Source organism: Acipenser ruthenus, chromosome 21 (genome assembly GCF_902713425.1).
Source record: "Acipenser ruthenus chromosome 21, fAciRut3.2 maternal haplotype, whole genome shotgun sequence".
In the NCBI taxonomy this organism is placed as follows: domain Eukaryota; kingdom Metazoa; phylum Chordata; class Actinopteri; order Acipenseriformes; family Acipenseridae; genus Acipenser; species Acipenser ruthenus.
Window position 1 is genome coordinate 1976279 of NC_081209.1, and position 22964 is coordinate 1999242.

A 22964-nucleotide genomic window follows, 5' to 3' on the forward strand; every position below is an offset into this window, starting at 1 on the left:
AATGTGGCGTTCCTGCCCACGGTGTGCACATAAATAACGATGCATGCGTCAGTCTAAAACCTGTGGAGTCGATGCCAAGACAGCAGCGCTACGTATTGGAGAATTCATTGCTTGGTATGAGCAGCAAAAGGATGTGGGTTCTGTAAAATTAGTTCCCCTGAGGCAGTTACTTTGTGAATCCCAGAAAACATATTTTGCCTCACTGAAACAAAAGACTATGATGGACATTCACAAGGTTCAAAAGAAAGACTTGCAGCTGTGAATTGTTTAAAAAAAAAAAAAATGCTGAAAAGTAGCCAAAAAATCTAGAAATTGAAAGGTTTCCTACCTCGTCTCACCAGGAGCTGATGTTGATACCTACACACCACCTTGAGAGTGGGAAGCTTGCAGATGCCACAGCTCCGTTCGTGATAGTAATGCTGTTTAGGTAATTCCCTCAGTGTGTGCTACTGTATTTCATAGTCCTTCAGCCAACAAATGTATGTTTCAACTCCACAAAATTAGCTTTGATTTTGTTTAAAGTTAAGGTATCTGTCTACTTTTTGTGCTGTAGGTCACGTGATCAGATTGTAGTTTTGCAGTGAGTGACCTGCAGCACAGGAAGTAAGTCTATCACAAAGCAACAGCGAGATTTATCTGCATTAAAACCTTAAAGTAAAAAAACAAGCCAAGTAGCAAGAGATCTTGAACACAAGTGTTAACGTACCAACAACTACCAGCACAGCAAACACAAAGCAATTAGCAAACATTGGTGTGCAAGCCATTTGTATATTAATTCTTAATACGTATCTTAGCATGTTAATAATGTTGGAGCCCCCTCATATGGTCTGCATAAACACCCCGGCTTTAAAAAAGAGAATGTTTCCAGGTGCATCTTTTTAAACGCCCTCCACAAAAAAACAAGTAGGGCAGCCTGAGATTGCTGTATGGAAGCATTGCAATGTTTACAGTCTGTCATGGCAACAGCCCCCATCTCCTCCAGCGTCTTCCAGATCAGCATTGTCAATGCTGGCTGTGTCTTAACAGACAATGAATGGTCCTTTGTGTTTCTGTTAATGACAACAGGCCCAGTGGCCTAATGGATAAGGCATCAGCCTCCGGAGCTGGGGATTGTGGGTTCGAGTCCCACCTGGGTCGTTCATTTATGTTTCAAAGTTCAGTGATGAAATAATAATATATATTTTAGAAAAATCTGCTGCAAATGTAATCTAGATTGTTATTGTTCTGTTTAAAGTCCTTTTTTAAAGCTTTGTGCAAAACAAAAGGCAGGGTAATAGAAATGGCTTGTTCCAGCAATTCTATCGTCAACAGTATTTGTTATGTTTGACAATGAGAAAAACATTGCAATATTAAATTCAGTGACAGTAGTTATTATTATTAAGTACATTTCTGTATAAGCGTTTTGTAACCAGCAGAAAGCACAGGGGGGATCAGTGCCTGGCAGAGACACAAGGAGGGCAGGTTTATCTCAGCCCTTACTCCAACCTGCAATCTGCAGCTCCATAAAAGGGAAATAAAAACACACTGTTACAACACAAGCAGCATGCAGCTGAGAGGGTTGTGTAAGGAAAGGAGCGACTGAAGCATTTACATTACCATTCCCCTTTGTTGTAAAGGCCTTGATAAACCAGGCCCTGGGGGTATCTGCAATAAAGGGGGTCTATGAAGTATGCACATCTTAGGAGAGGAAAAATGATATCTGATCAGGACAGCGTTGCAGGATACAAGGAGAACAAATACTGTAGTCTGCACAAAAGAATCCCTAACTAACGTGATTCCTCACACCTCCCAGTGCTCTAGCACGGTGACTGTAGAATGCAATGAGCTCTATTGAAAAAGGAATCGAATTCCAGGAAGTTTAGAGTCATGAGTGTGGCAGCATGAGTCATGAGTGTGGCAGCAACTTCTGTAGTGGTCTGTTGTGGTTTCCTGACATTTATCTGAGAAGGTGTTGTATTTTTTTGGTCATCTGATTCCATCAGATCTTCAGGGTCGGTTTAATAGGTTTTCCATGCCTTGCAGGTCTTTTCATAATTAAAGTGAGCAAATCTATGATTTTACACCCAGTTAGCCACAGTTGAGCCGGGTAGAGGACAAGTAACAAGGTCATGGCTACCCCGTCAAATAAATCCAACATTTTCAGTTGGGCCAGACAATGAAGGGTCAGGCTCTACAGAGTTAATGAAGAGAGAGCCGCTGGAACCCAGGGGACCAGACAATGAAGGGTCCGGCTCTACAGAGTTAATGAAGGTGTGGGAGTGCTGGTGGTGGATTGAGATTTTTGCACGGCTTGATATTTTTTATTGTCCCATGTAGTTGAATAAAATCACCTCCCTAGCTGCCTCACTGAATGGAGGGCCCGGTGGCCTAATGGATAAGGCATCAGCCTCCGGAGCTGGGGATTGTGGGTTCAAGTCCCACCTGGGTCGTTCATTTATCTTTCAACATCTGTGGGGTTTTCAGAGGGGGCTAGACAAAATATGTTTCTTATGTTGAAGAATAATTAAATAAATAACAACACATTTAATTTAACTCAAGAATTGAATGTTTTATTGAATAAGATAAATTTTCACATGAAGCAAACATGTTTGTTTTTATTTAACTCAAAAACGGAATATCTTTATTGAAAAATAAAAATGTTCAAATAAGGCTATGTTGTTGTTGTTGTTGTCCTACTTTCAAAACGTTTTAACATCCCTAAAATTATAGGCCTTATCAAGCAAGAATATGTCACTGAGTCACAATTGTGCAAGATTCATGTGCCCAAATATACTTCAGCTAATGGTGTATGGGGTCAATTGTAACATTATATATATATATATATATATATATATATATATATATATATATATATATATATATATATATATATATATATATATATATAATGGTGAATCTGCTGTTAAAAAAATAAAAATAAAAAATAAAAAAGTTCCCATCTAAACACAATTCATGAGTTAAAATTGAAAATAATTAAGGTCGTAATAATTCATTGCAGGATCAAGTTATATAATGTGACGTCATTCCCGTGGTGTTCGTGCTTGTCTGTGCTTTAAGGGCAACAGGTAATGATCTTTCAACCAATCAGATGCCGTTAAAAGACAGCCTGCGTGCATGAAGAGGAAGCTTCCTATTAACCATACCTGATAGACTATCAATGGGGTTAGTATAATGTGCATTGATTCCACTCTGAACTGCCTGAAGTCGCAGCATTATCTCGCTGTAAATAACATACTGTTGATAAGTGTAAAATCAGACACACGTTGCTGGACTGATCAGATTCGGTGTGTGTGAGCATTGATGTTCAGCCTTGAACAAGATAAGGTCTTATCATTATAAAAACCCAACGAGCAATGTGCAGTTTCTGTCATATGCTGTTATTTAAAAAAAAAAAAAAACACCCTTCGATTGACAGCCATTAGCGTTGCCAGCATAGTGTGAACCGAAGACATTTGCCCCACAGAGAGGCTGAATACCGGTGAATGAAGAGGCCAGCGAGGGTGCTGAGCGCACACACACGCACGGCAATCGTTATAGAGGGCCTTAAAACACTCAATACTAAACGTTTAAACTTAAAAGTACTGCAAAGAGCTGTGAGAGCGCATAGGTATTGAGAGGCACATTAAAAACCACGGTATACCAGGAAAATCTATAGCAGATGCACACTTTCTATCCCATATCAACCTACAGATGAAACAGTGGTACTGTACCAACTTACACTGAAACAAACGCTTAGTACATACAGCTGCACACGTGTTTATCACGTGGTCTCTGATTGCTATTAAAACGCTGTAAACAATTATTAACAGCTACCCGTTTAATGCACAATAAAGAAAAAAAAGAAAATTGAGAACAAAGACACAAATATTCTGCCTGGCTGACAAAATCTCCGCGTCACTACAAACTACATTTCCCAGAGCGCCTCATTTTGCGGGCGGGGCGGAGTTTAACAACAGCTCAAAAACATGTCGTGTGAGCCGCGCAGCATTGTTCTGTTACCGCGGAGTAAGTGTGTGGGAGCTGCTGTCCGTGCAGATTCGCAGTTCAGTGTCTGCGTTATCGTCAGCAGCTGGTTCGGGTTGACGAGTTCCTCTGTTTTCTGTTTGGGGTTTTTGCAGTGTCGTGATTTTTACGTTGCATTCCTCTTGACGGTACAGCGGCTGCAGAAGCACAGTAAACTAGACAAAGTGCAGGAGCCGGTACTGCTGCAGGAAACAGTAACAGAGTAACTTGTTCGGCAAAGGGGTTTGGTTTTTTGGGAGCATTCATTGTAGCACGTAGTGAAAATGTCAATATCAAGGTCGAAGCTGGCTGCAGGTCTAGGGGTGGCAGGGCTGATGACGGCTGTCTTTGGCACTGTGCTGGTGTTCGTCGTTCCACTCATTGTAGACCAGCAAATCGTAAAGGTACAGTGAAAGTTTTATTTTTTTTTTCTTTAAAAAAAAAAAAAAGAAAATACTCATCATAATAATTTATAAACAAAATATGTTGTCAAACCAGGGTAGTCTATGGTAAATTCACAGTAAAGCATGGTAAAAGCATGGGAACACTGCATATATACACTGTTAAACCTTTATAAGGGCTTGTAATGTGTAAAAAATAATGTGATATCTTGTAACAATTGTAAGTCGCCCTAGATAAGGGCGTCTGCTAAGAAATAAATAATAATAATCCAGACAGCTATATCATTTGAATATGTGTTAAACATGTTATAAGAATATGTCGTTTGGCCTATAATATATTAAAATATATATTATAAAAGGCAGACGTTAGTGCCAGTGGGGTTTATACTGGCACGAAGGCAGCTGATTTCTCTGCACAAAACACATTCTTAACATACTCTGATCTCTCTCTAAACTCCAATGAAGCAAAAAAAAACTAATGTTTGTCTTCTGCCCTGAGCTACAGGTCACAGTACTAGACCACAGCTCATTTCTTCAGTGCATCTTATTCTGCGCCCTGAGCATGCCCCCGTTTCATTTCTTCAGTGCATCTTATTCTGCACCCTGAGCATGCCCACATTTCATTTCTTCAGTGCATCTTATTCTGCCCCCTGAGCATGCCCATGTTTCATTTCTTCAGTGCATCTTATTCTGCGCCCTGAGCATGCCCACGTTTCATTTCTTCAGTGCATCTTATTCTGCGCCCTGAGCATGCCCACGTTTCATTTCTTCAGTGCATCTTATTCTGCGCCCTGAGCATGCCCACGTTTCATTTCTTCAGTGCATCTTATTCTGCGCCCTGAGCATGCCCACGTTTCATTTCTTCAGTGCATCTTATTCTGCACCCTGAGCATGCCCATGTTTCATTTCTTCAGTGCATCTTATTCTGCACCCTGAGCATGCCCACGTTTCATTTCTTCAGTGCATCTTATTCTGCACCCTGAGCATGCCCACGTTTCATTTCTTCAGTGCATCTTATTCTGCACCCTGAGCATGCCCATGTTTCATTTCTTCAGTGCATCTTATTCTGCACCCTGAGCATGCCCCCGTTTCATTTCTTCAGTGCATCTTATTCTGCGCCCTGAGCATGCCCACGTTTCATTTCTTCAGTGCATCTTATTCTGCACCCTGAGCATGCCCATGTTTAATTTCTTGAGTGCATCTTATTCTGCACCCTGAGCATGCCCACGTTTAATTTCTTCAGTGCATCTTATTCTGCACCCTGAGCATGCCCACGTTTCATTTCTTCAGTGCATCTTATTCTGCACCCTGAGCATGCCCACGTTTCATTTATTATTGTATCAGAAAAGAATCAGGCAGCCTTCTCGCTGTGTTCAGTAAAGAGCCTGTAAGTTAGAGCATTGTGCTGGTTCTGATAAAGAGGGTACTTGTTCATTCAGGGTTTCAGACTCCAGTATTATAAACGCTGTCAGTATGAAGCTCCTTTTAACTCTGACCTGAATGGCACTGCAGTGAAATCCGGATTTGCCATAGTGCCATCGCAAGCATTCCTGGTTGTCTGTCTGGGTATGTCTGGGAATTCCCTGTGAAAGTGCTAACAGACCTGTATTGGTTGTATCAGTGTTCCACGCTGCTGGTCCACATACCTATATGTAACACAGGCTGGTCATCTGCCAGAGCTATATGTAACACAGGCTAGGTCACCTGCCAGAGCTATATGTAACACAGGCTAGGTCACCTGCCAGAGCTATATGTAACACAGGCTGGTCACCTGCCAGAGCTATATGTAACACAGGCTGGTCACCTGCCAGAGCTATATGTAACACAGGCTGGTCACCTGCCAGAGCTATATGTAACACAGGCTGGTCACCTGCCAGAGCTATATGTAACACAGGCTGGTCACCTGCCAGAGCTATATGTAACACAGGCTGGTCACCTGCCAGAGCTATATGTAACACAGGCTAGGTCACCTGCCAGAGCTATATGTAACACAGGCTGGTCACCTGCCAGCGCTATATGTAACACAGGCTGGTCACCTGCCAGAGCTATATGTAACACAGGCTAGGTCATTCAAAATGTCTTTAAGAGCCAGAGCAGTGATCTGCTTCCTTTTGTTTGGCTGGCAATACGCCCCTATGCAGTAGACTTTGGCTGATCCAGTCTGCGGTGTTGCATATGTCTCCTATGGGAGCTCAAAACTAAAGAGCAGCTCCTGAACTCATCACAAGGTAAGGGGAAACGCATACAAAAATGTCTTCAGTTGTCTTTTGTTTTTTGAACACAGTGAACAGGCGTGCCGTTTGCTCAGTTAGGTCAGGTTGTCCTGGCTGTGTTTCACAACTGCTGGCACTGCTAGCTGTCCTGCTGGCTTTGCAGACGTGGTATTACACCATCCCTGGCTTCAAACACAGACACAATTCAGCCATAAAGAAATACACTGAGTTACCTAAGAGTCCAACTGGAGCCAATGTGGAGCATTATATATAGATATATATATATATATATAGATATATAATTATACACAAATCATTATTAATAAATAATTACAGAATATATTACAAGCACATTTAGGAACCGACTGCTGTTTCTCTGTTTAGGTAGTTTTGTTTTCGGTGTTTTTTTAAAATGCCATTTGAGTTTTGTGAACTTAATACTGTGCTGTGTCAGCAAACTGTGAGAAATACTGCTTGTAAGCATGTCTGCCTGGCTGATCACATGATCACGTGGTGTCTCATTGTAAATGAAGACACACACCGGGCAGGGCAGGGCAGGGCTGTGCTGAAGGCTGGGACAGTGCAGTGCTCTCCTGTACGACTACAGTGACCACAGCATTGGTTTTACACAGATCCTTTCATTCCAACATCGTTACAAAGCTCTGTACAAACAAGATGTAAAAACAGTTTCAAAAACTCTTTCAGTGTGGGCCATAAAACGAGGGTAATTTTTGGCTGGTAAGCGATTTTGGTTGGAAAACTGCTGACCAGACTTCTGTATGTCTTCTCCTGGAACCAGGTTCCTGAAAAAGCGTCCCTGTGTTCCCTCAGCTTTAACCGGCTCCTGTCTCCTTCTCAGAATGTGCAGATAAACCCCCACAGCGGCATGCCTTACACCATGTGGAAAGACGTGCCTGTGCCTTTCTTCATGTCTGTCTACTTCTTTGAGGTCCTCAATTCCAACGAGATTCTTCAGGGGGAAAAGCCTGTGGTGAGACAGAGGGGTCCCTATGTGTACAGGTAAGATCCAGGTAAGTGTCAAGAGAGACACTTTGTGATGCAACTGCTCTGCGAGTCCATCTGGAATGAGACAAGGCTGTGAGTGTTGAAATGGTCTCGCGCTGGCTGTCACTTACGTCAATACATATCGCTGTACTAATCTTACAGCAAAACAATCCAGGGTTTTTTTTATGGTTTGGAAGGATTATTAAACATTTCGCTCCAGGTTAATGGTCATTTCAGTGCTCTTCTTAATTGAGTGAGATTCTAGCCCTGCTGTCAGGGAAGTGCAGCTTGCTGTTACATTCAAGTGATGCTGCGTGAAGTGAAGGGGGCACCTTCTGTCTCTACTTCTGTATGCTGTGAAATCCTGGGAACATTGCTCTTAGGAAGTAAATCTGCTTTAAATAAAAATAAATAAATAAATAAATAAATGTCTTATTTTATGAGCCAGTTGTATACTTTCATATCCACCAGTCTGAGCAGCACAGAAAACAACACACAACACTGTTGCCCGTTTAACTGACAATTTTCGTAGGCTATAAAATTGGAGTTCATAGCGAATACTGAAAAATCCCAAATGCAATCCCTGCTGTGTTGTTGTTATTATTATTATTATTATTATTATTTAGCAGACACTACACAGGACAGTCCTTTTAAATGAATAGCTCTCGTTGTTTGTGATTATAATATACCTTAGCAAAGCGAAGTACCCAATCCAGTGGCCAGCTTTCAAACAATAATATGCCCCCCCTCCCAAAAACCCCTCTTGAATGCCTCTCTGTCTCCGAGCTGCAATGCATTTCACACAGATAACACCCGTGCCATCATGTGCTTTCCTGTTTGTTCCCAATGTATTTGTTCACTTACTCTTTAAATAAATGTCTCGTGCAATTTCAAAACCTCACCCATGTCACTTGACTGGTATTCCCCCAAATTCAAGCCCTTGCATCACGCTGCTTAGCAAACGGACAAACCATCGCCAAGTTGAGCAAAAACTTGAAATGGGTTGATTTGAGTAACCTGTAAGCCACAGCTAGATTTTAGAGCATTTTACAGCACTGGGGTGTCGCCCTGGATTACTTCCGCCATCTATCTGTGGTTCTCCCTAAAAAAAGGGGTAATGAAATCCAGGTGCATCCCACAGCGCTGTAAAATGCTCTAAAGGGCTCTAAGAAGTTATGCAGTGTCTTATCCAGGTGAGGTTTGTGTTTTTGAGGTTGCCAGTGAAATAGCTCTGTGTGTGTGTGTGTGTGTGTGTGTGTCTTTTATTGCATTGTATTTCCAGAAGAAATTCACTGTTTCACCCTGCTGTCGGCAGTACCCTTGGTTCAATGCACACTCTGTTCTGTTGTGTGTGTTTTTCTCACAACACAGGGAATTCCGTCAGAAAGACAACATAACATTCCACGACAACAACACCGTGTCGTACAGAGAGTACCGGCAGTATCACTTCTTCAGGAACATGTCCATAGGGGACGAGACCGACATCGTTGTCATCCCCAACATGCTGGTGTTGGTGAGTTTGTTGCATTACAGATCTCTCCCACATAGACACACAGTGCCATTAGTAACTCAGAACACAGGTCTGTAGCCAAGACTGCATGGGCTGATGATGCTTCACAAGGTGTTGACTCTGTATGGGCCAATCAGGAGGCTCTGGCTGCAGATACGTGGAATCACTAGTGGGTGAGGAAGGGACACATACCGTGCCAGCATAGTTTAAACACAGTGACTCCCAGCTCCTCTTCCCCTGCCTCCCTGCTCCCCTATCGACGAGCCTCAACCTCCCACCCCCTTGTCCGTCCAAATCCTTGGCAGTAGTCAGTAGTCCCTGGTGGGGTCCCCCGAGACCAGCGGGACTCATGTCTCGTTTTTCTCTTCGACGCTCCAGGGAGCTGCTGTGATGATGGAGGACCTGCCCTACGCGATGAAGCTGGTCTTGAGCGCGGCTTTCAAAACGTTCAACGAGAAGCCCTTCCTGAGGCGGAGCGTGGGGGAGCTGATGTGGGGGTACGAAGACCCCCTGGTCGACTTTCTCAACAACTTCTTCCCAGGCATGATCCCCTTCAAGGGCAAGTTCGGGCTGTTCGCTGACGTGAGTACGGTTGCTCGTTTGCGTTTCTGTGACGTCGCCACCTCTGATCAGCTTTCTGATTCAACTGAAAATTGCTGCGTCGTCATGGAGGGCACAGAGAGCTGTGGATGTGTTAAAGAAGCCGCATTCACCCAGTCCGCAGCACTCAGCTGCTTGTTTCTCTATCATTAACACGAATGAGTTTGAATTGCTATGAAGAGGTGGTATATCAATGGCAGATCATGGCAATGGCACTCTGAAAGGATTTCAGAGGATTATTTCACAGATTCTCCCCCTAGTGTTGTATATTTGGATGGCTCATGCTGTACCATGTATTTGCTATTTACCAGCCAGAGATTGATTCCGCACCTTAAAAACAAGCAACCCACAGCTTCTGATGAACTCTCCTCTTTACAGTTCAACAACTCCAACACCGGACTCTTCACAGTGCATACAGGCGTGGACAACATCAGGAAGGTTCACATGGTGGATTCATGGAACGGGTTAAAAAAGGTAAGGCAAGGGGCTGTATGTGGGGCGGCAGACATGTGACCCTAAATGTGAAGGTACCAGAACGCCACTGAAACAAGAGTTAGTATACAAATTCACATTGTGTCTGTATACTGAACTTCTACTAACACATAGAACAGGCAATGCGTTGATCTCATTTCTACAAGGATTTCCACAAAGTGGCTTTCTCAGCATGCTTTACGTGTGTGTGTGTATGTGTGTGTGTGTGTGTGTGCGTGTGCGTGCGTGTGTGTGTGTGCGCGCGCATGTGTGTCAGTGGCTTCGCTTGTGTTCCTGTCCACACTCGTAGTCGATGCCCTGTGCCTGTCAGTTTTGTCAGCATTTTCAGCCTTCTTAAAGAAGCAGTTGGTAATAGAAGACGTTCCTAGTGCTCTTTCCATTGCATCAAGAGGACTGGCTGACTGAACGAGACAGTTGTGTGGGAGATGGGAGTCATGTGACTTAACCTGCCTATTACACAAGTTCCGTCTCGACCTCAGCACCGCTTCTCCGTTTGTACTGCTTCTTATTAAGAAACACGCCCAGCGCTCTGGATACAGTGATCTACCCTCGAGTCGGATCACTCAAAAGGAACTGTGAGGCTGCTGGATTATTTAGTTTGTGTTCTGCAGGTAAATTACTGGAATTCAGAGCAGTGCAACAAGATCAATGGGACTGCAGGACAGATGTGGCCTCCTTTCATGACCCCAGAAACCACTCTGCCTTTCTACAGCCCGGACGCCTGCAGGTACAGCACAAGGATTTAGAACACGTTCTGCCACGTTCAGAGGCAACCAGCCAGTGTTAGTGCTTACTGAAGTGCACCAAGTTGATGCAATTAAGAAAGCAACACTCAAGTGAGCATAAACACTCAAGTGTTGCTTCTGAGTTTGGCTCTCTTTGTCCCCTCTGTTGTCTAGCTTGTATGAATTGCTCCAGGCCGTGGAGGAGTATTGTGTCTGGAGCAGTTGCATTCGTTTAGCAGCAGAGCCCTGATTACAGGGTGTGACTGTCTGCTAGCTGACAAGGCCAGCTCCTGCACAGAGGGAATGCGCCATAATCAGGGCTCTGCTACTGCTGAACTGCTGCCTGTACTGTTATTTCATACGTTTTGAATCTCCTCCTCTCAAGCCAGAGCGTTTGTCGGAGAATCTCATGCATGTCCTTCATCGTTTCATGTGTTTCTTCAGATCGATGGAGCTGGTGTACGAGAGATCCGGGGAGATGCTGGGCATCCCCACATACCACTTCGTGGCTCCAAAGACCATGTTTGCTAACGGGTCGGTGTACCCCCCCAACGAGGGCTTCTGCCCCTGTAGAGAGTCTGGCATCCAGAACGTCAGCAGCTGCAGGTTCAGTAAGTCTCTCTCTCTCTCTCTCTCTCTCTCTCTCTCTCCGCTCAACCCCAGTGTTCACAGAGGGAGCTGTGTTCAGCTTCATCCACCATCACTGACACTACAGGACTGCAAGGTTGTGTTATACTGATAAACTTTCACAGGAACACTGCAGAACCAATATTTGTTTAACATTGATTTAGAAGTTCACACTGTCCTTTTAACCTGCTTGAACTGGCCCTGAATCCCCCTATCTGTCTTCCACTGCTCACCCCTGGGAATGAGAAGCCGTTCTCGCTGTGTTAGGCCTGGAAGCTGAAGGTTTTGAAGTGTCTCGTCTCTTTGTTCCCAGACTCCCCTGTTTTTATCTCCCACCCTCATTTCTACAACGCGGACCCCGTGCTGCTGCAGACGGTGGATGGCTTGCACCCCAATGAGGAGGAGCATGGGCTGTTCATCGATATCCACCCGGTGAGTGACTCCCCCATACCCTCTCGCTGTGGGGCCTGCCCTGGCAGGGGCTGTTTGTGATCACTAATGGCATTAGCAAGGCAGCCTTCTGTACCATAGCCTGTTACCAGCAGAACCTTGACAAGCGATCCTCGTAGAGTTATAGAAGCCGCTCAGACAAGTGCTCAAGTTGCTTTTCCGACTCCTGCTTGCTTGCACAGGTTTTTTTAAACATTCAGTTTCACAGAGCAAAATGTTGACAGTTTCCCTTTCTGAGGCTTGCATGCTGGGAGATTGAAAAGCCTGAAGACAGACAGAGGTAGCATGTTGTTCTCACTGGAACGGGCGGTGTTGTGTGATGCACTGCCCGTGCGGATTGTGTCCTCTGTCGGTGAGGTGAGGTGAGGTTAACAGCTCGAGATCCACAAATGCAGATGAGTCAGTTAAGGGACGCTGCAGCTACAGAAACGGCCTGTAAGTGTCTGATCTCTGCGCATTGGCACAAATACCTGGCTCAGAGAGGGTGAGGGATCATGGAGTGTTTGATCTGGGACGTGGGTAATAGAGGATGCTGGATTCGAACAGTAGTGTTCAAACATTTTTCTATTTTTCAATATTGAAATCAGTCGATGTTCATGGAGTTTTCCATAACCTTCAGTTTGGGTTCATACTTCAAGGCTGTAAATTAATCTTTATTGCACTCCAAAGTTTTCTTATGTTAAAAATAAGAATAATTATTTAGTTCTCAGAAACTACGTGATTTAAGTAAGTAGCTTGATTAAGCAGCTGGAATTCAATACCTTCAGTGAAATCAGCATCATAATTCAAAACCAGGCTTGCAGTTTTGTTGCAGGGTTTATCATTAGTAACGAGCACACTGAATGCTCTTTATATAATTGCTGGGCCGGTGCAGTTAAACTTCTGGACCCTGGTAGTGATCTGCACCAAAGCAAAAGGATCCCAGAGCGTGATTGTAGTTTTATGGGTGCACTTGTTATTCCTGCTATCAGACATCTTTAGTATTGCCATACAAATACAGTTTTGCAACCTGTATCTAAATTGATTTATTACTTAAATGTCATCTAATCGCCCAAATTGCTTTTACAATGCCTGCTTGCACAGATTTGAGCGATTTAGATATTTTTAGACTTGCATGCTGGGGGATTGAAGACTGGAAAGTGTTTTTCCTTTAAAAGGCTGAAGAAAAACAGAGGTAACATTTTGTTATCAGGAAGATCAGGTTATGTAAACCGTGTCATTAAAACAATTAAGACTGCTGTAAATTCTTGCAGTCAGCACCAGACTAGTACCGTGTGTGGGACGTGTCATATACTGTATTTAAAGGGATAGAGGACACATCAGGAGATGGCTTGGAGATCTAATACTGTCTATTGGTATCCTTAAAAAAACAACGTGTACATGTTTTGGTTAGCTAGACTATTTGCAATAAGGTAAGAAGTTTCGATGTAACCTGTTGGTTTAAAATGATGCTTTCAGAGGACCAGCATAATAATGACGTGACTGCCCTCAAGTGGAGGATGAATGCCAGAACAGATTCACGTTGCAGTCCTGGCGGGGCTAAGGCACAGTCAGTGTGTTTGCTTCTCTAGTCTTGTGCAGCACACATCGTCTGCAGGGGCATCAACGACAGGACAAAGCAGTCCCAAACATGGATGTCGTTTCGCTGAAGTCCAGCTGCAGGAAAAACACGAATCAAACTCTGCATTGCAGCGTCACAACTCGGAGCCAGAGTGAAGGGGATTTTCAATTCCAATTCCTTTTTAAAATCCATTCTCAATCCCAAGCCCTTCACAGCAATTGCAATGTATATGTTAGAGATCATTTTTGTGCTTGTTTAACTGCTTTGATTGGGAGCCGATTTCATTGACTAGCAAACAGTGACTTCAGTGTAAGTGACGTGTTGCCACTGTGAGAAGCTCATTTTAAAAGAGAATGGGAATTGGAAATGTAATTGGAATTGATAAACAGTTATTGACCCTGATGCTGTGCAGAGCCATACAGAGCAATTGTGAAGAAGAGGTAAGAGGGTTTACTGAACTCCCAGTAATGGGCTGATGTTTCCAGCACTGGTGTAGAACATCACAGCTGTCCTTTACTCTCTCAGAGTGATTGATCTCTGCTACAGGTTACCGTTCACTAAGCAGCCTCTTCGTATTTTGCAGAAAACTGGTATTCCAATGAACTGCTCCATCAGACTGCAGCTGAGTCTGTACATCAAACAAGTATCTGGCATATCGTAAGTGAATCATTTCTCTTCACTGTCTGTGTCAGCCACAGAATGCGTGTGATTATACAGGTGCTTTCAGATGCTACAGTGCTGTGCATGCATTAACAAGGGCACCTCTTACAAGGAGAGTTTCCTCTTTATTCTGCTGTGTCAGCGGCTGTGAATCAGTCCAAATGCATGGAATACAGCACGTGTTAATTACAGAAAAAACTATCAAGTTCATAAGTCTAATGAGTGTTCTGCAATTGAAATGAAACAATTCTAGAGTAGAGACCCTGGATCTCCGTCAATCTGAAATGAATCAATAAATCAATGAATTAATAAATCAATGAATCAGTATATCAATGAATTAATAAATCAATGAATCAGTAAATGACGCGTCTCTTTGTTCATGTGTTTGTGGGACCAGGGGAAAGCGAGTCCAGTCACAGACAGCTTCTTAAAGGAGAAGCTAATTACCCAAGTTGACCCCTGTGTCCCGCGTTTCTCTCTCTAGGGAGACTGGAAGGATCAGTCCGGTGGTCATGCCTATGATCTGGTTTGCGGAGGTATGTATCGTGCAGATCCACTGATAGGGATTGGGACACAGAGATGTGAACCTCAAGCGTTGGGTCTTCTTTTATTAATGATGGTGCCTACAGTATTTCAAGTTCCAGAGCTTCGTATCTTCACATAAGAGAGTTCAGAGGTAGGAGGCAGGGCTGTATTAACAGTTATGCAGACTTGATGTAATGTGCTTGTGGCTGTGGGCTGTCGCAGTGGGGGAGTCTCAATGCGAGGAGGTTTTTTTTGTTGTAATTTGGAAGGCACAGTTTGCTGTGAATCGAGATAACAGAATGAGAGACGTGTCACTCCTCTCCTCCCTCTGCAGAGCGGGTACATCGACGGACCCATCCTGGACACGTTCTATAACAACCTGGTGCTGCTTCCCTCTGTCCTGGACTACATGCAGTACGTCTTCATCGCACTGGGAGGGCTGATGCTCGTCGCTGCCGTGTTCCTGGGGATATGTAACAAGGTAGGACAAGCGAGTGTGTGGCTCAGGGCACCAGAGCAGACATGCGTGAGAGACCGCTGGGTCCTCACGGGCCGGGCAGTGCCCCAAATGAACTCAGTCCAAACCCTTTACAGACACTGCTGTACTCTTTCCAACGCCAGCCAAGATGCTGCCCGATTGAGATCAAGGGTACTGTCCCGTCACAGATCATCTTTAAAAACGCATTGAAAGTGACCCTAACCACCCCTCATAATAAAGGTTGGGATCGTCGGTCTATATGGTATCCTTTCCTAATACTCCTGCTCTCCCGTTTCCTCCTCCTTGTGTCCCGTGTCGCCCTTCGCCCTTTCCCCTGCCGCTTCCTTCCATTCAATATATATATATATATATATATATATATATATATATATATGTCCTGGTTATTTGGGATTATTCATTATGGCTATTTTATTAAAGTTTCTATTTGTTGGGTTTCTCCATAGATACCCATTAAAGACCCCTGATGTCTGATCCCTGTGCTTTTGATAGAATAGCATTCAGTTTATTCACAATGAAACTAGACTGCACTAAAATACTAGAACTCTCATTAATTCCTCTTAAGATCGGCCCCCAGCATTAAAACAGCTGTTCTTTTACCCAAGATCTCTTTCTCTAGAACTAAGTAGGCCCCCCAACACCTTGCCTGTTTTGCCCTTGCGATAACTGATCCCTTTAATAACTTCTCCATTTCTTTCTAATAACAATATATATATACACTGTATATAACTAAATGCCTATGAACCTATGTCATAGTCAGAGAATCTAAATAATAGAATACATTCCAGTTCAGTAGATGTCTGAGTTTGATAACCTGAGTCATGAATGTGCTTTTGATACTGAACGTTGTAAAGGACAGGTGTCAGTTACTGGCTTTTTTAATTAGAGTAAAACTGATTCCATGCAAGTCGTGTTGATGAATTCCCTGTCTGTTAAACACAGCGAGGTGTCTGGGAAAGTGAAGCAGTGGCTGTTAGCGTTGTATTTAGCTTCAGTGTTTTACACACATTTACAGATGATTAACCCTTCAAGAAACTGAAACTTCTTTTTGTCTGAAAGAATTCTTGCATGAGCCTTAAACAATTCCAGAAGTGCTTCAGTGTGCATGCTGTGTAAATCAGGAGATTATCATGATCATATTTTCAGGATTAAGATCATGTGCAATGAATTTGCTGTGATTTCAATCTAAGCTGTTTCCTGACAAGTAATCTTTCAAAGCTGAATAAAATGTGTGTGATGTTTAAATGAAAATGGCATATTCTCATGGGAAAAAAACCACGCAATAATAAGCCTGATCTGTTGTGATGCATGTTGAAATAAATAAATAAATAACGAATCCCCCCCGTCCTGCTTATAAATGTTTAAAAATGTCTGCCCTAAGTGTGCTGTAAATACCTAGTCTGGTAATTCTAGCAATGGTAAACGTCTGCCAGCATTGCACAAACAAACCAACCATCCAACCCGCCCCCCTCCCCATCCCCAACTAATAATTAGAATGGAATTATTATCTGTTAAATAATCAGAAAAAGATCAAATACATCAAAATAATAATAATAATACTAATAGTAATACTACTACTAATAATAATAATGTAAATCAATGTCCTGTGATATGAACTGCCTTTAACCTCACCCTATTAAACAAGAGTGATTATCTTTTAGGACAAACCCTATAATAGTCATATAAACAGCACAGGTGCAAACGAGCTCAAACAGGTCAAATCTAAGAAAACTAGTGTGAAGAAAGAGCACAGGAAAGTGATACAGGAAGCCCATCTCTAGGTGGGTAGCAGGTTTGCAAAAGGTATTATTTTTTACTTTTATTTTTTGTTCTTTTAAAAAAAATAATAGTAACAATAATGAATTACACACACATCGATACACACACTGTAAAACAGGAAATACCTGCTGCAAATGACTTTTACAGATGTCTCACTATAGACGTATTACCTTTCACACTGCATTGTGGGGGTTGCAATAAGGAATAAATTCCATTTGAATTCCAATTCACTGAGTTCATGTGTTAATTGTATGTATGTAATATATATATATATATATGAAGTAAAGAACGCTGCATTCATTGTAATTTCATAAACCTGTAGAATGCATGCTGTTTTTCTTGTTTTATTGCACTATGTAAACGAGTAAGTATATACGACAACAATAACATTGCAAACGAGTTTCAGTTGATCTTAATCTTGATTTGGGATCTTCTCTAGATCTCCATGAATAATGAAAGCCATGTTCAATACCCCTGCCACCGTGCCACATGCACACCCTTCATCTAGTCCAGGGACCCCCTTTTGTGATTTTGGAAGCAAGTTCTTCTTTGTTGGTTGCTGGCAGCTTGTGAAATGCCCCACCGGTCTTACTGTCCCCAGAGAAGCTGCAGTCGATTTGTTTAAATCCTGTATCAGTGGGTGATGGATTACATTTCATGGTAAGCTGTATAGATGAAAAACAAAACCATAGCATAGAAACATCCACTGAACGCAGTTGTTTCAAAATCAAAACCACAGTGAAAGAAATCATGTCTAAGCTTACATGTATTTCTGCTAAAAGCCACTTTTAACAGAAAAATAAAGTGTCCCCCAGTAGAGGGCGCTTCAGCACCATCAGTCTCTCCAGTACAAAGACTGGGAGCAGACCAAGAACATGCCAGCAGCAACCAGCAGAATAATACCTGGATACCCACAGATCTGTTCACACGGAGCAGCCACTGGGTGTGTTTCTCAGCTTGGACTTTGGAAATGAAAAACTAAACGACGTGTTCTTTCCTTATTCAGAAACATCCCTGGAAAACTGACCGAGACGAAACCACTTCTACTGCAGAGAGGACTCCTCTATTGAACTAACCTATCAATGCTAACCTACAATCCGCCTGGAAATAGCAAGCGCCCCTGCTGCTGTCTGGGCTGAAGGATCTCACGCACGCACGCACACGCACACACGTTCTCTGGACTCACCTCAAACTGCTTCAGCAGTCCTGCAGTAACGCTCCAGTCCACTCTGTGTTTAGGGTTACAGGAGACTAAAGGATGTGTGTATCTGTGTGTGAAGGAGCGCACACAACATGGATTCAAGCAGAATTCAACACGTTTCCTTTATTGATTCCAATAATCAACAATCACATTTTTACAGCTTTATCATGATCATTATACACAATAATGAGGTCACTAGTGATTCACAGAAATGAAGCAATAATTCGTTACCAGCTTGTGGAAGAAAGCAGAGGACACGGCGCTGGTGTGTGTTCACGGACGATCTTCATTACTTCTCGAATGCCTGCTCTTTATACAGTATCCTTGCATGCAAAGCGAATTGCTGGCTTATCTCTGTGTGTCAGAAATGTCCTGCTTGCACCAGACGAGGTGAGCTCAGTTCTATTGCCCCTTTCTCAGGCAATAAAACGTTGTTTCCCTGATAGCAGCATACTTTGCACAGCTGCACTCACAGTCCTAGGTTTGTACTTCTAATCTTTACACTAATAGAACAGAAATGGGTTATTATTATTATTATTTATTAGGAACTACAAAATATTTTCTTGTTGGTATGGTATGCTTTGAAAGTTTAAATAATGGTTTTAACCATATAACAACATACCTTAGTTATAATATAATGGTATGCATCTTAATTAAAAGTAGAATTAATTGGGATTGGTATTTTAAAAGGAGGTTTGCTTCCTGACTCACAAAGCTACTCGCTGTAATCAAGTTCTGTAACGAGGCACTGCAAGCTGTGTAAAGACAAACTTCTGCTGCTTCAAACAGACCTGAACTGTATCAGAAGCATTGGTTAGTTCTCTCAAGACGTAGCGACACTCCATGCGTGCAAACCTGATGTGCGAGGTGGGTGTTAAACTCATTTCTAAGGTTTTATTTGTGTTATTACGAGGGTATGTTGCCAGTACTGGAAAAAGTCAACTTTACCGCTGGTCTATAACCATGCAAGCTTGTGGTCTGATGAACATACAGCTCTGGCCCAAATGTTTTGCATCACCCTATAGAATTCATTCATTTTGCTTCATAAAGTCGAATGAAACCTGCTGAATAATGTTACGTTAACATATTGAATTACACGCCGCTTTGTAGTTTTCTGAAAAACTGACAAAAAAAAGGTGACATTTTGAAATCTAACATGAAAAGCTGTACAACTGTTATGGCTTCCGGTAGACTTTTGTGATATAATGTGTAGTGTCTTTGATTACATGATGTTAAATAAAACATCTAAATAATGTTCTCATATATATATATATATAAAGGTTTTGGCTGCAGCTGCAGTTTAAAGTGCCTCCACTTGTCCGGTCAGGCTCTCTGCGAGTGATGTCTTTGATGCACATTTCTTTACACTTTTCTATGTCCATAATGTGTGGCTGCAGCAGAAAACTGCAGTACAAACCAAAAAGAACAACAACTCTAGTTGACAGATTCTTTTTTGTGTGTTGGGGTACAATAAAATGTTTTTTTTTTTTTTTTATGTCACTATGTTTATGCACATGTGTTTGATCAGGGGATTCAAAAGTGATACGCAGCCCCTTTTGATATATCAATATCATGCGGATCCGAGACAAACATTTTGAGTCCGTCGTTTTTTTTTAGCCATGCTACAGTTAACAACAGAAATGTGGATCCTAGGGTTTAAAATGAAGTAATACTAAAACTGCTTTGTTGCACAGGAGACACTGTTCTGCCATCGTCTTTCACAGGGGCTTGAGAGTGGGGAAGTGTTTTTGTAATTCTACAAGGTCTTGGGTGGTTTTTAAAGTACTGCTAAGAAATAAATAATAAAGTACCGTTTTTTGTAAACTTTCTCAGAATTAAAAAATCACAATTAAAACAACTCAATGAAACTCAATGTGTCTTTGTGAGTAGCTGTCCCTGACGTCTATATTGCTGTCTGCTTCTTTTGAGTTAAGACTGGGGCCTGGATTAAATCAAAATAACGGCGGTGCCATAGCTACTATAAAGTATAGCAGCGCCATTAACTTGATTTAATACAGACCCCAGTGATTGCTGGTGCAATGCTTCAACACAGGGGCTGGTCCCCTTTCAGAGCACTGAACACAGACACGGGCACACACATTAAATCTACAGTGTAGAAACAGGCAGTGAAGGCGGGTTAACAGTGGAAAAGCATGATCAACACAGGGCACAGTAATGACTCTGCTAAACGTCTGCAGGTGTAGTTTTGTGGTCGCATAGCCGTGCACGCCATCACCCTTCCTCAATGTATACTAAGGGGGTTATTTTCAGATGTACAAATCTGCTTTATTTATTTTTTTCTGCCACATGCATTTGTGTTCTGGTTTGCTTTGGTAGGTGATGTTGTTTAAGTAGTTATGCCCAAACAAAAGTGTTTTTTTTTTTTTACGATCAAATAAACAAAATAGAATCTTCCATTTGTCCATACAGTATTCAAAAAAGGAGTCTAAAACCAGTAGTTAAAAGTATTACAAAAAATGTACTCCTTGGCTTTTGTTGGTAGACTTTGGTTAATGAAACTCTTAGTAAAAGTTGCTCAAAAATTGCTGCGCATCTGGAGTCGTCTTTTTTTTTTTTTTTGAGCTTCCTGTAAGTTTATCTTCTTACACACTGTTCAAATATACAATACGATAACACTGGCTCAAATAAAATCCCAGGCGATGCAGCAGCATTCCCTCACAGCAGGCGAGACGAGCTACATGGCGCTCCTGGCTCCTTGCCCTTCCTTGTCCTGCTGCTGGTGCTTCTCGCAGTGCCTCAGGAAGGTCAGCATGGCGCAGAAGGTCCTGCTGCAGACCAGGCAGTGGTAAGGCCTCTTCCCGCCGGTGTGGTGCAGGCGGACCCGGAGCTGCAGGGAGCCGCTGTTGGCGAGGTCGTGGGTGCATACGCTACACCGCAGCTCCTGACGGAGGTGCCTGCTCTTGTGGTGCGAGAGGGTGGAGGAGTGCCTGAAAACCCTGTCGCAGAGCGTGCAGGCCAACGCCTTGCTCTCTGGAGTCGCCGCCTCCTCCTCCTTCTCCTCTTGGCGGGCGTGGAAGCGGCGCCGGTGTATCGCGAGCCGGGCGGCCGATCGGAAGCGCTTCGGGCACTGGCTGCACCGGTTAAGGGGCTCTGGTGGAAGTGGTTGTGCTTGTTCTCCTCCTCCTCCTCCTACCTCCTCCTCACCCCCTGGGCGGCTGTGGAACCTCTGCAGGTGACCCTGAAGCCCCGCCTTGTGGACGAAGACCTTGTTGCACCGGTCACACTTGTGCTTTGTGCCGTGCACGAGCCGGTGGAGGTACAGGTGAGTCTTGGCCCTGAAACACTTCCCGCAGTCCGGGCACTTGTGGGTCAAGGCGGTCAGGTGCACCTCCTGGTGCCTCCGGAGATGGTAGGGCTTGGAGAAGTCCTTGCCGCAGGTGAGGCACTTGTAATCCCTGCCTCTGGGGATCTTACTCTGTTGCGGCTGGAGGCTGGAGCCAGGGAGGAAGCTCTGCCCGCCCACGTGGGTCCTCTTGTGCACCCGCAGGCTGGAGAGCAGGGCGAAGGTCTTGGCGCACAGCGGGCACTTGTGTGGTCTGTGGATCCCGTGGGCGTGTCGCTGGTGTGTGGAGAGCTCGGCCGGGTCCGCGAAGCTCTGCTGGCAGCCCGAGCAGCTGTGCCTGCGCTCCCCTGCGTGGGCCCTCCGGCCGTGCCGCTCCAGCTTGGCCGGGGTATTGAAGGCACGCTCGCATTTGGAGCACTTGTAGGGCTTCCTCTGGCTGCTGGGGACCCCGCCGGCCCTGCTCTGCAAGCTGCTGTTGCGAGTGGCGACGGTCGACATGTTCACAGGCTGCAAACAATAAAAACAATGAACCCTTTCCGTGCTTATCTGATCGCGCGTATGTTAACATATGTCGTCAGAAACCACGGTGGAACCTCACGGGACTCCTAGATCCCGGTCTATTGGTGTATAAATATATTTCAAAATGTGTTTTTTTGCCCCGTTCTCGTGTTTACTGAATGCTGCTGGAGAATTTGAGGAAAAGGGGAAGTTAGGAGGAAACGAAACAGAAACAAGTAAAAAACAGAAAACAAGTTCACACAAAAAACAAACAAAAAAGGACACAACACAACCCCCACTACCCTGCCTAGGGGCGTACTTTCACAAACACCCTTATCTGCACGATCTAAGCAATATTCTACACCGCCGGGCGGGCACGGCAGCCCACTTACGAATGCGGAACGTCGTTTAATCGTTATGAGCCAGGGCTGAGCACGTACTGCTTTGTTTTGTTATAACAATGCCCAACTGAAGAGGAATGGGAGTGAAAATTAATCCTCCACTGTTTACCTAACTTTAAAAGTTCACTCTAAACAAACAATGCTTTTCCTCTAAAACAAAACAAGCACGCGTTTATATCGATGCAACGGGATTACACAGCACGTTTAACAGAAGTAAATGCATGACTTACCCGCGCCCAGTGTTTAAGCAGCCATGTGCCTTTTAAAAAAAAAAAACCTAAACTTTAACCCAAAACACACGAACTACAACTCCCAGAGTCCTCCGCGGCACTCTGCCGGTCTGATTCAGAAACTATTAACTTGTAAATAAAGACACAGAAATACAACACATTGAAGAATATTTAATAGTATTGTGATTTTTTTTTCAAAACAATACCGTACCCTAGCAAACGACTTCCGAGTTCTCGTTTCGCAAACTTCTGATCTCGCCCGCCTCCTGTGTCACGTGATTAGC

General features: G+C 43.5%; 2 protein-coding genes and 2 non-coding genes across 5 annotated transcripts; 3 read left to right on the top strand and 1 right to left on the bottom strand.

The window, feature by feature from the left end:
- The first annotated feature begins 1064 nt into the window (after positions 1-1064).
- Positions 1065-1137, top strand: trnar-ccg (transfer RNA arginine (anticodon CCG)). Its single transcript has one exon. It is a non-coding gene; the product is annotated as a tRNA-Arg (tRNA).
- A 1219-nt stretch (positions 1138-2356) lies between these two features.
- trnar-ccg (transfer RNA arginine (anticodon CCG)) lies at positions 2357-2429 on the top strand. Its single transcript has one exon. It is a non-coding gene; the product is annotated as a tRNA-Arg (tRNA).
- A 1531-nt stretch (positions 2430-3960) lies between these two features.
- Positions 3961-18678, top strand: LOC117962961 (scavenger receptor class B member 1-like). 2 transcript variants are annotated; one of them, XM_034925637.2, is made up of 12 exons: positions 3961-4406; positions 7476-7636; positions 8993-9134; positions 9510-9713; positions 10110-10205; positions 10835-10950; positions 11393-11559; positions 11889-12007; positions 14170-14243; positions 14731-14782; positions 15106-15252; positions 18053-18678. In XM_034925637.2, exons 1-12 carry the CDS (start codon positions 4287-4289, stop codon positions 18119-18121), a joined length of 1467 nt encoding a protein of 488 aa, XP_034781528.1. In that variant the 5' UTR covers positions 3961-4286; the 3' UTR covers positions 18122-18678. The 2 variants fall into 2 exon arrangements, with proteins under 2 accessions (XP_034781528.1, XP_058850199.1); XM_058994216.1 differs by lacking the exon at positions 18053-18678 and adding an exon at positions 16929-17071 and having other exon boundaries at positions 4277-4406.
- LOC117428263 (zinc finger protein 226-like) lies at positions 18351-22949 on the bottom strand. The gene is made up of 2 exons (XM_058994217.1): positions 22892-22949; positions 18351-22058 (listed from the first exon to the last, which is right to left on the bottom strand). The coding sequence occupies exon 2, from the start codon at positions 22047-22049 to the stop codon at positions 20943-20945; it is 1107 nt and encodes a 368-aa protein (XP_058850200.1). The 5' UTR covers positions 22050-22058; positions 22892-22949; the 3' UTR covers positions 18351-20942.
- Between the last annotated feature and the right edge of the window lie 15 nt (positions 22950-22964).